The sequence below is a fragment of the Amblyraja radiata genome, chromosome 12 (assembly GCF_010909765.2).
Source record: "Amblyraja radiata isolate CabotCenter1 chromosome 12, sAmbRad1.1.pri, whole genome shotgun sequence".
NCBI classification, from domain to species: Eukaryota; Metazoa; Chordata; class Chondrichthyes; order Rajiformes; family Rajidae; genus Amblyraja; species Amblyraja radiata.
Window position 1 is genome coordinate 7,400,885 of NC_045967.1, and position 14,722 is coordinate 7,415,606.

General features: G+C 45.0%; 1 protein-coding gene across 1 annotated transcript in view; it reads left to right on the forward strand.

Moving 5' to 3' along the window:
* The window catches only part of LOC116978896 (tumor necrosis factor ligand superfamily member 13B-like), a 30,913-nt gene extending 16,462 nt beyond the window's left edge, over positions 1-14,451 (forward strand). Inside the window, exons 5-6 of the mRNA XM_033030161.1 lie at positions 6,672-6,822; positions 13,333-14,451. Coding sequence (XP_032886052.1) covers positions 6,672-6,822; positions 13,333-13,448 — 267 coding nt within the window. The 3' untranslated portion in view covers positions 13,449-14,451. The remainder of the gene's footprint in view (positions 1-6,671; positions 6,823-13,332) is intronic.
* Positions 14,452-14,722: the final 271 nt, after the last annotated feature.

Consider the following 14,722-nt stretch of genomic DNA (forward strand, 5'->3'; position numbering starts at 1 on the left):
ATAATATTCATGCTAATGTATAGGAGCAGAATTAGGCCATTTGACCAATCAAGTCTACTCTGCCATTCAATCATGGCTGATCTATCTTTCCCTCTCAACCCCATTCACCTGCCTCCTCAAAGCCCCTGACACCCGTACTAATCAAGAATTTATCTATCTCCGCCTCAAAAATATCCATTGAATTGGCCTCCACTGCCTGTGGCAACGAATTCCACAGATTCACCAGCCTTTGACTAAAGAAATTCCTCTTCATCTCCCTTCTAAAGGGACATCCTTTTATTCTGAGGCTATGGCCTCTAGACCTAGACTCTCCCACTAGTGGAAACATTCTCTCCACATCTCCTTATTCCAAGCCTTTCACTATTCGGTAAGTTTCAATGAGGTCCCCCCTAATCCTTCCAAACTCCAGTGATTACAGGCCCAGTGCCGTCAAATTCATTCCTTGGATAATTATTGTAAAACTCCCCTGGACTTGCACATCCTTCCTCAGAAATGGTGCCCAAAACTACTCACAATATTCTAAACCTGGCCTTACCAATGCCTTATAGAGCATCAGCATCACATCCTTCTTTTTACATATGTCAAAAACGCCATTGCATTTAGAAACATAGAAAACAGGTGCAGGAGTATGCCATTTGGCCCTTCGAACCTGCACCGCCATTCAATATGATCATGGCTGATCATCCAACTCAGTATCCTGTACCTGCCTTCTCTCAATACCCCCTGATCCCTTTAGCCACAAGGGCCACATCTAACTCCCTCTTAAATATAGCCAATTAACTGGCCTCAACAACCTTCTGTGGCAGAGAGTTCCAGAGATTCACCACTCTCTGTGTGAAAAATGTTTTTCTCATCTCGGTCCTAAAGGATTTCCCCTTTATCCTTAAACTGTGACCCCCTGTCCTGGACTTCCCCAACATCGGGAACAATCTTCCTGCATCTAGCCTGTCCAACCCCTTAAGAATTTTGTAAGTTTCTATAAGATCCCCCCTCAATCTTCTAAATTCTAGTGAGTACAAGCCAAGTCTATCCAGTCTTTCTTCATATGAAAGTCCTGACATCCCAGGAATCAGCCTGGTGAACCTTCTCTGTACTCCCTCTATGGCAAGAATGTCTTTCCTCAGATTTGGAGACCGAAACTGTACGCAATACTCCAGGTGTGGTCTCACCATGGTACAACTGCAGTAGAACCTCCCTGCTCCTATACTCAAATCCTTTTGCTATGAATGCTAACATACCATTCGCTTTCTTCACTGCCTGCTGCACCTGCATGCCTACTTTTAATGACTGGTGTACCATGACACCCAGGTCTCGTTGCATCTCCCCTTTTCCTAATCGGCCACCATTCAGATAATAGTCTACTTTCCTGTTTTTGCCACCAAAGTGGATAACCTCACATTTATCCACATTATACTGCATCTGCCATGCATTTGCTCACTCACCGAGCCTATCCAAGTCACCTTGCAGCCTCCTAGCATCCTCCTCACAGCTAACACTGCCCCCCAGCTTTGTGTCATCCGCAAACTTGGAGATGTTGCATTCAATTCCCTCATCCAAATCATTAATATATATTGTAAATAGCTGGGGTCCCAGCACTGAGCCTTGAGGTACCCCACTAGTCACTCCCTGCCGTTGTGAAAAGGACCCGTTTACTCCTACTCTTTGCTTCCTTTTTGCCAGCCAGTTCTCTATCCACATCAATACTGAACCCCCAATACCGTGTGCTTTAAGTTTGTATACTAATCTCTTATGTGGGACCTTGTCGAAAGCCTTCTGAAAGCCCAGATATAACACATCTACTGATTCTCCCTTATCCACTCTACTAGTTACATCCTCGAAAAATTCTATAAGATTCATCAGACATGATTTACCTTTCGTAAATCCATGCTGACTTTGTCCAATGATTTCACCACTTTCCAAATGTGCTGCTATGCCATCTTTAATAACTGACTCTAGCAGTTTCCCCACAACCGATGTTAGACTAACTGGTCTGTAATTCCCCGTTTTCTCTCTCCCTCCCTTTTTAAAAAGTGGGGTTACAATAGCTACCCTCCAATCCTCAGGAACTACTCCAGAATCTAAGGAGTTTTGAAAAATTATCACTAATGCATCCACTATTTCTGGGGCTACTTCCTTAAGTACTCTGGAATGCAGCCTATCTGGCCCTGGGGATTTATCGGCCTTTAATCCATTCAATTTACCTAACACCACTTCCCGGCTAACCTGGATTTCACTCAGTTCCTCCATCTCATTTGACCCGTGGTCCCCTGCTATTTCCGGCAGATTATTTATGTCTTCCTTAGTGAAGACAGAACCAAAGTAGTTATTCAATTGGTCTGCCATGTCATTGTTCCCCATGATCAATTCACCTGTTTCTGATTGCAAGGGACCTATATTTGTTTTAACTAATCTCTAAATAACTAAAGGCAAATAACTAATTTGCCTTCCTTACTACCGATTTGACTTGCAAATTCATTTTTTGGGAATCATGTACAAGCACTCCCAAATCCCTTTGCACCTCTGATTTCTGAATTCTCTATCCATTTAGAAAATAGTCTATGCCTTTATTCCTACTACCAAAATGTTTTCCACCTGCAACTTGTCTGCCCACTCTCCCAACCAGTCCAACCTCTTCTGCACAGTCCCTGCTTTCTCAACACAACCTGCCCCTTCATCAATCTGCAAACTTGGCCACAAAGCCTTCAATTCCCTCGTCCAAATCATTGATACACACCATGAAGAGAGCGGCCCCAGCACCGACACTTGCGGAACTCTGCTAGTTACTGACAGCACCAACCAGTAAAAGCCCCATGTATTTCCACTCTTTGCCTTCTGACATCCAGCCAACCTGCTAACCATACTAGTATTTTCCCTCTGATACCATGATCTCTCATCTTATTTAGCATTCGGCACCTTATCAAAGGCCTTCTGAAAATCCAAGTAAACCATATCGACTGGCTCTTCATTGTCTATCCTGCTATTTACTTTGTCAAAGAATTCCAAGAAGTTTGTCAGGCAAATCTCCCTTTCACAAAACCATGCACTTGGCCTATTTTATTATGTACAATATCTGGAATTATAGGATAGTGTACGCAAGATTAAGAAATACCACTTATTTGCAGACAAAAGACATTGCAAGGCCCAGAAATTCAACTGCATCCAAATGGCCAAAACAATCCGCAACATTGATTGTTTCAGTCATAAGGCCTTGAGCACTGCTGAAAGAATGTCGCAAGTTACAGGACTAGAAGGTCTGAGCTATAGGGCGAGGCTGGGACATTATGCCTTGCAGCGCAGGAGGAGGAAGGGTGATGTTATAGAGGTGTATAAAATCATGAGAGGAATAGATCGGGTAGGTGCACAGAGTCTCCTGCCCAGAGTAGGTGAACCAAGGACCAGAGGACATAGGTTAAAGGTGAAGGGGATGATATTTAATAGGATCTCGTCCAGTACGGCGCCCTGGGGGATCTGAAGAAAGAAGACAATGGAGATAGCCTGAGGATCAGGATTGAGGATGTAGGCCAGTGTGGTTGGTAATGGTGGATGCACTTGCATGAAGGATTGGGATGGGAAGATAAAGGAATTCTACAAGCAAGCCAGAGCCTGCAGGCACAGTCAAAGTTTAGTTTAATTTGGTTTCGACAGACAGTACAGAAACCAACCCTTTGGCCCACCGGGTCTGCGTCGACCAGCGATCCCCGTACATGAGCATTCTCCTGCACACTGGGGATAATTGACATTTACACCAAGCCAATTAACCTACAGACCTGTACGTCTTTGGAGCGTTGGAGGAAACCGGAGCACCCGGGGACAGCCCACACGGTCATGGGGAGAACGTACAAACTCCATACAGGCAGCACCCATAATCAGGATCGAACCGGGGTCTCTGGCGCTGTAAGGCAGCAACTCTACCGCTGCGCCACCGTGCCACTCTCAGAATGCTGAGACAAAAAGAAAACCCTGAATATTCAGGTGTCAGAGTTCTACTTTCTTTTTAAAAAGGCACCAAATGCCAGACCTCAGAACAATGCATGCATTTACTTAATATGAATGCACCCTGCAATATCATTTGCTAGAAATTGTCAATTATAATTTTCACCTTCAGCAAAAACAATACAACTCTTAAATAGAAAAAAGTGATCATGATTCAATAGTGATGTCCAATTAATTTCCTTGACTAGCTTAGTAATAACTTAACACAGTTTATGGCCTTGCTTCGGCATTAAATGTCATCTGTTTGCATTTTCATGGACCATGAAACTTGAGTAATGATAAATCAATCAATAATAACATCAATTAATGATTCTTTCAATTAGAACGTACAGCCCTCCAACATTTATAAGCAACTCCCAAACTAGGACTCCAAACAAGGCTGCTTCCAAACTATAATAAATTCTACATTAGCTATTTACGCACTGCAAGCGTACAGCTTCAACTCGTCAATAATTGACATACCCTAACCTACAGGTCAATCACCAACATATTTGTAACTTGTTGATCATTCTAATTATAATGATCAAAACATAAATACATTGTTAATTCTTAACTATCGCCTACTCCAATCCCATTTGTTGCAATTCGTAATAACACAACTAAATCTAATTGGGACACCAGCCTTGAAGCAGTGTCAAGCAAGAAATAGTAATTAATCCTCATTTTTAGGAAGACCACCAGGGGCTCCGGGGCGATGGCTGCCCTGCCGACAGTCCATGCATTTTTTCCATTCTTTTTGTTATTTTTTTAGTGCATTAAAAGTTTGTTTTAATGTTCTTCGGTTTGTTTTATAGATAGATAGATAGATAGATATAATTTATTGCCACACAACCAGGGTCGGTGGAAATTTGGGTTGTCAGCAGCAGTACAATAATAAAGAACACACAATAAAACTGTAACACAAACATCCACCACAGCATTCATCACTGTGGTGGAAGGCACAAACATTTGGCCAGTCCTCCTCCATTCCCCCCCCGTGGTCAGGACCAGAGTCCAGAGTCAGTCCAGGATCGGCTCTTCCTCACCGGAGACCGCGGCTTTAAGTTGTTGTAGGCCGCAGGCCGGCGGTCAAGATTTAAAGTCCCCGCTGCAGCCAGAAGCACCGTAGACTGCAGGGCCGGCGGTCGAAGCTCCCCTCCAGGGGTGATGGTAAGTCCATGCCAGCCCCGCGGTAGAAGTTGGCCGCGGGCCGGCGGTGATGGCTTCTTCTTCCCCCGGGTCCCCCACGAGGGATCCCGGGCTGTAGACGCCGCACCAGCTGGAGCTCTGCAGACCGCGGCTTCAGACTGCGACTTCAGGCTGCCGGCTGCCCCGGGCCAGCGAAACGGAGTGCTCCCCTCCAGTGAGCCCCAGCGAGGGCTCACCCGCTCCACGCCGAGAGTCCACGCTGCGCCCGCCGCTGAAGCCCCGGGCACGTCTCCGGGAAAGGCCGCGTCGATCCTTGATGTTAGGCCACGGGGGAGGCGACCTGGAAAAAGTCGGTGGGAAAGGTGGGTGGGGAACGGGGAAATCTTTTTTTTCAAGCTCTTACCTTCCCGAAGATGTGATTAATTTTCGGATCACATTCTCCGGGCGCTCTGTGGCCTTCCACCGATGGAGCTGGAAGCCGCCTCGGACTGTCATGAGCCCCACGGCGTGGAATTAACATCGCAGCTGATCCCTTGCCTGGGATCGCACCCACCATGACCACCGCGGACTTACCATCAAGGGCTCGCAGTCTCGGGAGAGGCCGAGTCGGGAGCTCTAACGCCGCGGAAGGTTCGACCAGCCCCGACGCGAGGTTTGATCGCCCCGTGTAGGGGAGCTGACATCCCCCCGATGCGGGAGCTTGATCGCCTCGACACGGAGGGCCCAAATGCTGCTGGCTACGGGAGTCAAGATCGTCCCGTCAACGGGGGCTCGAGGCCCACGACCGAGGAAGAACAGAAGGCAGAGACTTGAACTTTATTTCGCCTTCCATCACAGTGAGGAATGTGTAGGAGTCACTGTGCTGGATGTTCATGTTAAAATGTGTTTTTGAGTGATCTGTTGCTTTTTATTGTATGGCTGACCTGGCCAATGAAATTCTTCGTATATTGCAAAACATACTTGGCGAACAAAGTGTGATTCTGATTCTGATTCTGATTCTGATTCTGATTTTCTTTACCTGCCAATTCCATTGTAGATTTTATTGAACTGTTTCATTTTCCAATATATCACTGCTTTGTTGAGATCCTCTTAACACCAATAGACAATTCACGTATCTATATCATTTTACATGGTCTAGTCTACCAATAAACATGAAAATCCTTAGGTTTGTTATCATTAAGTAGTAATGCACAAATAAAAACAGCAACTGCTGGAAATAGTCAGTCAGTCAAGCAGCATCTGTGGGAAGTGAAACAGAATTAATGCTTCAGGTTGAAAATGCTACATCAGAACTGAGATAGAAAGAAAACAAGGCAACATTGCAGGGACGTTAAAAGTGACATTTCTTCTCTTTCACAGTTCTGATGATGAGCCTTTGAACTGAAATATTTACTCCTTTTCTTTTTCCACAGATGCTGCCTGTCTTGGTGAGTGTTGCCAGCGTTTCACGTTTCTATTTTAGATTGCCAACATTTGTATCCTTTTAATTTTCACAGTAAAACACTTGATTATTTCCAGACACTCATAATGTATTGATTGTTCATTTGCAGGTTCTTTACCAGGATAACTGCATGGCTATGGGGCATGTTGTACGGAGGAGGAAGTTTAATGTGTCTGGAAATGAACAGCGTATAATTACATTATTTCGGTGCATTCAAAACATGCCCAACAACACAGCCAGTAATACTTGTTTCACAGCGGGTAAGTCTTGGGCTGTACAAATTGTCTATTGTGCACCCATATCACTCTTTGGAAAGTGAAGTGTCTCTGATGTAATTGAGGCCATACACTAACCTGAATTAAGAAATTGAAAGCAGATCAATGCCCCATCTTTACTTCATTTTATCATTGCCTTTGGCAAACAGCAACACTTTTCAATGCAGTCCGGTAATGTAAAGGACTTGGTGGCAGCAATATTAGAGACATTCACATTACTATCAAGGGGGTATTTTCTCAAGTAATTCTGATCATAGGTAAAACGTAATGGAATTCCACACACAACACATCATTTTACTCTTGGTGTCCTCAGAGGGCAATGTTACTGAAGTTTATCGTTACACAGCATGGAAATAAACCCTTTGGCCCAACTTATCCATGCCAACCAAGTCTCTGTTAACAAATGCCTCATCAGACAAGTGTTGCCTTCATTTGTTTCTTATTTGATTTGGGGTTGTAGATTCAGCTGGCAATTTATTGCCTGTCACAATCTCCCCTATCTCCTCTGCTTGCTTCTTGTGGTCTCACTGGTGATATGTGGCACGAAAGAAAAGCAAACAATTATGAGGGCCACTGACAACCTGCTGGGTACATAAAAATGCTGGAGAAACTCAGCGGGTGCAGCAGCATCTATGGAGCGAAGGAAATAGGCAACTTTCGGGCCGAAACCCTGCTTCAGAGAACCTGCGGGTACTGTTTTCACCATAATGACCAGAAAATGACTACACAATGGCACTATGTGGATTAGTAAAACTTGTGTGGATTCAGAAGTGATGGGCGGTCAAACTTTTGCTATTCATATTCCTCAGATCTCAATTGTGCGATTCAGTTATAGTAAGCTGTACTGCATTTTTTAAGGCGTTAATAAAGGCACCAGTGATGTAAGTACGGACCAAGAACCAAGAACCAAGGATATGTTAATCACAAACTGGTTGACCATTCTGCCGGAGGATGCTGACCTCCCTGTTTTGTTTAGTTTAGAGATACAGCGCAGAAACAAGATCTTCGGCCCACTGAGTCCGCACCGACCTGCGATCACCGCACATTAACACTACCCTACACACACTAGGGACAATTTACATTTATGCCAAGCCAATTAACCTACAAACCTGTACGTCTTTGGAGTGTGGGAGGAAACTGAAGATCTCGGAGAAAACCCACGCGGGTCACAGGGAAACGTACAAACTCCATTCAGACAGCAACCGTAGTCGGGATCGAACCCGGGTCTCTGGCGCTGTAAGGCACCAACTCTAACGCTGCGCCACCGCACCGCGCAACAACTCTTGCAGATTCTCCCATCCACGTGAGCATTAAATATTCCATAAGGTTTCGGACATAATGTTTCAAAATGGTAGAAACACTTTGAGGATACATGGGGCAATATGTTAGAAGGTTTTCATCATTGGCTGTGGGACTTGTTAATAAAATACTCCACCTGCTCCTTTCGCCACATTGTTGATATTGGTCGTTCCAGTTAAGATTAACGACCGCACTCAGGTTGTTGACGGTATTCTCAATGAAGATTGGTGCAGTTGTTTGTGTCTTTGCATTGAACAGAAAGAACATAGTGTATCCATTACCTGCTACTTGCCATCTAACTGAGCAGCAGCAAGGGTCTACTGGAAGCTGGCATGGACTATACATTGGAGTTGTGATGCAGCTGGATAATAGTGAATCGTCAGTGAGAAGCCTTCAGAATGCTGCAAGGGGAAGGGGAAATATAGCTGGTGATGCAATCTCATTGAAGATGGTAGAAATCGCAAAGGATGACCTGCTGTATATGGAGGCTGGTATAATGGAAGATGAGGTCAAGGGGAACTTTATCCCTTTCTCAGCCAGGAAGAGAGAAGATGAGCAGTAAATAGATGAGGTGCAGTCACTGCCTCTGCCAACTAAATAGAGAGGAAATCACACTTAAACATCTCAAACTGTGGAAAGACTCAACCTCGGAGTAGATATGATGGAGACGGAAGAACTGGGAGGATATACTGGAATCCTCACAGGAGTCAGACTGGGAGAAAGTAGAGTTGAGATAGCTTTTGGTGTCTATTGGCTTATAATGGCAACCTATCACTTTTTGTCAAGATGTTTTTCTTGCTCAGTCCTTGAATGGTTGAAGACTTAAAGTGAACGGGTGACTCATGCTTTTAAACTCACCAGCTGAAAAAAACTATTTTCTGTGTCTACCCACAAGAAGTTTGTATGTTCCAATGAGATCGCCTCTCTTTAGTCTAAACTCTACCATTCAGTGGCCTTGACATCCACCATCATGAAATGCTTTGAGAAGCTGGACATGGCACACATTAAATCCAGCCTAACAAACAGCCTTGATCCACTGCAGTTCGCCTACCATATATTCAAAAGAGAGTTAGATATAGCTCTTTGGGCTAACGGAATCAAGGGATATGGGGAGAAAATAGGAACGGGGTACTGATATTGGATGATCAGCCATGGTCATATTGAATGGCGGTGCTGGCTTGAAAGGCCGAATGTCCTACCCCTGCACCTATATTCTATGTTTCTACAACAGGCCTCACAGCTGATTCCAAAGATGTGCGAGTTTGTAAGTTAATTGACTTCTGTAAATTGTCCATGGTGTGTATGATTGAACTAGTATACAGGTAATCACAGGTCAGTGCAGACTCAGTGGGCTGGCATGTCCATGCCTGTAATCTAAACTAAGCTGAACCAAAAAAACAAAAAAGTACTCCATGTATATTCCCTCTGCCCATTTATTTACTTGCCCGTGTTGCCATGAAGTGGATCCACATCTTTATCACTGTTTTATATCATCAGCAGATTTGGATAGATTTTGTAACACAAAATGGTAGAAATACTCAGTAGGACAGGCAACAACCATGGAGGGAGAGCATCAAGATTAACATCACAGAATAGCAAGCTGTCACAGAACTGGAAAAGTGAGAGAGCAAGCAAGTTTTAAGTTGTAGCGAAGAGGGAGGGCTGGAGAGAGTGTAATAGAATGGAATCCAAAACTATCAACCTGCGCAAATTCCATCTATGAGAGCCACACATACTTATTCATTGTAGACGATGCAACTTGAGAAGGTGTGAACTGAGGAAGGAAATGATAATGGAGGAGAGTCAAAAAAAACAATTCAAATGCTGTAAGTAGGAGTTGGAGAACTTGGAATTGAATCCCTTATTTGTCATTCAGACCTTTCGGTCTGAACGAAATGTTGTTGCCTGCAGCCATACATGTAATAATAACAACACCCAATAAACACAAATTAGCATCCACCACAGTGAGTTCACCAAGCACTTCCTCCCTGTGATGGAGGCAAAAGTCTTAGAGTTACTGTCTCTTCCCTCCTCTTCTCCCTCTGCGCTGAGGTGATACCCCACCGGGCGATGGTAAGTCAGTCCCGCGGTTCAAGCTCCGCGGCCCGGGGGTGGTCGAAGCTGCCGCCCTCCAGTCCAGCGGACGCAGCTGTTGCAACGGGTGCTCCGGAAAACAGGCACCATCCTGTGACCTGCGAGCTCCCGACGATGTCGTCCACTGGTCCGCGGCCGAACCCCGGATTCAGGTCGCTGCCGCCAGAACGCCGCCACAGCCACCGGAGCACCGTCTCCGCCCCGCACCGGGCCGCCCACACGGCAGCGTCTCAGCCCCGCACCGGGCTGCCCCCACGGGAGCACCTTCCAGCCGGGAGCCGGTCCGCCCACACCGGAGCACCTTCCAGCCGGGACCCAGGCCGCCCTCACGGGAGCGCCTTCCAGCCGGTAGCCGCGCCGCCTGCACGGCGGTGTCTCAGCCCCGCGCCGTCCGCCCTCACCGTAGCGCCGAGTCGTGCCGCTGCCCGAACGTCGCCACAGCTCGAAGACGGCCAGCCTCGCTGGCTCTACCTCCGGATGCTCGAGGTTGGTCGCAGGTTGGAGGCTGCCAGCTCCGCCATTAGGCCTCAGCTCAGGCGGGGGAAGAGAAGGGGGATACGACAAGAAAGTCGCATTCCCCCGAAGGGAGAGACAGAAAGCCCTGTTTCAACCCCCCCCCCCACACCCCCCCCACATAACACCACCTAATAACCAAAAATTTAACTGAACTAGACAAAAAAAACAACACAAAAAAGTAAAAACAGACAGACTGCAGGCGAGCCGCAGGCGTTTCACAGCGCCGCCACTTCCGGAAGTGGTGGGAATTGTGAATTAAAGCAAATATCTGAAACATTCAGCAGATTGGGCAGCATCTATGGAGAGAGAAAAGCTGGGACGATTTGACAGAATAACCTTTTTGTTGGAACTGGCCTGTTTGGCCACCAACAGGAAAGCTGGCTCTCTACAATGTTTGAATTGAGTATTAAGTCCGGAGAGTTGCAGCATTCCCAGGTGGAAGAGGGGGAACTCTCCCTCAAAGTCATGTTTTGCTTCACTGGAAAAGTGTAGGAAGTCAGAGGCAGAAAGGTGAGAGTGGGAATGGGATGGAGAGAGAGTCAGAGTGATAACTAGAGCCTCAGGATTATCATCATGACCAAATGAAGGTGCTCTCAAAGCAGCCACCTAACTACATCCAGGTTCATGGGCAGCGTAACTACACTGAAGAAGGAGTTTAAATGAATCACTACATCACCAGGAAGGACTGTTTGGGTCCCTGGTTGGTAGGAAGGGCATTTGTAAAAGAACAGATATTACATTTGCTATGATTGCAAGGGAAGGTGCCAAGAGAAGGGGAAGGACTCATAATAGATTCAAGATTCAAGAGAGTTTATTGTCATGTGTCCCAGAAAGGACAATGAAATTCTTGCTTTGCTTCAGCACAACAGAATATTGTAGGCATAAATAAATACAGAACAGATCAGTGTGTTCATAAACCATTGAAGGGGGAACCAACGAGTTATGGAGGGAACAATCCCTCTGGATTGCCGAAAGGGATGTGAAGTGAATCACAAGTTCAGTAATTATCATTCTATTCATAAATTTGTTTAGAGATTCAGCAAGGTAAACAGGCCCTTTGGCCTACCGAGTCCACACCGACCAGCAATTCCCGCATGTTAGCACTATCCTACACACATTAGGGACAATTTACATTTATACCAAGCCAATTTACTTACAAACCTGTACGTCTTTGGAATGTGGGAGTAAACTGAAGATCTCGGAGAAAACCCACGCAGGTCATGGGGAGAACGGACAAACTGCGTACAGACAGCACCCGTAGTCGGGATTTTGTTTGGTAAAGGGACTGAATGCAAACCTGGAATAATTTGGTCATTTTTAGTTTGGTTAGTCGTTACCAGTGAAGTGCCAGAGGAGTCAACACAGAGGTTGGCACTTATCAAAACTTAGATAAAGGTGACAGAGTGTAAGGTTTTCTAATGATATGGTAATACATGTAAAAAATAAAGCACGAGAGAACTCCAAGTGTCTGCAAGGAGTGTTTAGTGGCATTGAGTTACAGTATTTCACCAGTTGGAGGAGTAGAAATAATCCATATCTTAAGCAGTGAGACTAACATATATTTCCGACAGACGGATATTAGTGTAGAAAGTAAACATAAAAGATGGCCGGTTTAGTATGGCAGACAGCATGATGGAACAATGGTAGAGTTGTTGCTTTACAATGCTCGAAGCGCCAGAGACCCGGGTTCGATCTTGACTATGGGTGCTGTCTGTACAGAGTTTGTACGTTCTCTCCATGACCTGCGTGGGTTTTCTCTGAGATTTTCTGTTTCCACCAACATGCCAAAGACATACAGGTTTGTAGGTTAATTGGCTTGGTGTATGTGTAATAATTGTCCCTAGCGTAGATTAGTATTAGTGTGCGGGGACTGTTGGGTGGTGCGGACTTGGTGGGCCGAAAGGCCAGTTTCCGTGCTGAATCTCGAAACTAAACTAAACTAAGCTAAAAGCAAACAATTCTGCGGTGTGGCCTTCCTGACGACCCAGAGGTGTTTTATTCTGGAACTAATGAAAGATGTGCTTAGTTTGGTGTCTGTGCAACATCAATTCTCTGAGACTGAATTGTAGATGAAGCTGATGTTCCTTGAGGACAGATTAACCAATCAACAATTTCAGATACCCAGCCTTTCCAGTTGGTTCTGACACTGACCGTTTCAATGACCTGTAATGTTAATTTTTTGCGATCTCCACAGATGCCGACTGACCTGCTGAGTATCCTGAACATTATCCTTCAGTTCACAGTTCTACTAACTGCAGACTAACATGCCTTCAGCATCCTCTCTCAGCCACATCATCACCACGTGTTGTTCACTCTCCCTTGTTCTGCCCCTATTACAGATGCTCCATTTGTGCCCTTCATCCCCCCCCCCCCCCCAACCCCCCCCCCCCCCCCCCACCCCCACCCACAACACCTTCTCTGCTATTTATAATATATTTATATCTAATGTTTCCTATTTTATTGAAAGATCATTGTCAGGAAATGTCAGTTGTTTCTCTCTCCACCAACGCTGTTTGACCTGTTGAGCATTTTCAGCACATTGTGTTTTTATTTCATTTATCTGTTAACTCTCTTATTTTGTTTTAGGAATCGTGAAGCTTGAGCAAGGAGATCAGCTGGAGCTACTGTTACCAGCCCGTCCCAATGCTCAAATATCCATGGGGAGAGACTCAACATTTTTTGGAGCCATCCAACTTTTATGAATGAACTGTTTGAGAGCACATTGAGTGTCAAACGTGGGATCGTATTGCCTGAGTTTTCAATTCTCCGAGTCTCCATGTATCGATCAATGCACTAAAGGGGGTAGATTTCTCCAGTGTCACCATAGGTTGGGAAGTATCCGTGGTGCCAAGATCTGTAGTTGTCCCTTGTGTACTGAAATATGTTACACCACTATTAATTTTGGATGCAGTGCTGTGCATCTCTTCCCCCCATGTCCCCTTGCATCACAATTTCCATTTGTTACTTAATTTCATGAACAACTTCCTAGTGCCAACATTTTTCTCAATCTTTGCATGGGAATAGTTAGGACTGCCTGGTTGCCTTGTTGTACGGAAATGCCAAATGGATAGATGGTGAATGTTTCAGGCTGATATCCATTGTGTCTGACCTGTTACCAGTTGTTTCAGGCACTACTGATCTGCCTTCAAGCTGAGATCATCTTTGTATTTTTTCACTCCTTTTTTAATGAGCAAGTTACTCCTGGGGAGGAGTAGCACTCGATAACGCTCGAGGTCCCTTGAATGACAATGCAGCCAAACATGCAGGATATGGCAATGCATTGTGATAATCATTAGGAACTGTGTGTCCAACATCTTGTATTGATGGATGTAAAATTCTCCATTCTCTTCTGTTTCTATCATGAACATAAACAACTTAATTGGGTCATTGGCTATTCTTGGGAATGGTTTCAGGCTGTAAAAACCTTGGTTATTTAATCCTGAGCCAAGTTTCCAATCTGTTCCTTTACTGTGACTGTCTACCACCACATCCAGTATATCGGTTGGTTCTGACACTGCCTCACTTTATTATTTAACCAAAGCACTAACTTGTGGGCTTATTAATTCTGATTTTGACTAGTTAGCTTCTCATTTTAACCATCATCCAAAGTTCTGGTGCCCTATCATGATTCACACCACGTCTCCAAGGAAGAGAAGTCATTCCTTAATCTTCTCTCTCACTCTCTCTCTCATGCTCACAACATCTCCTTGTGTGGTTCAGTAGCCAAAGTGTTTTTTTTAGCTTTATCCAGAAAACTTTATTACTAAGAACAATATGCTACATTATTCACCTATATAATCTGATGCATGTAAATTAGCATTAATTTATATAAAAATTGTGCACTCATTTAGTTGTGTGTTGTTTTAGTCATTTATTGATGTGCTTTCTTAATGCACCTCAATACCACAGGTGTTTTCACCCACAATCTCAGCTCGATAAGCACATCTTGCGTTTTTAATGTGGCCTGTCCCACTTA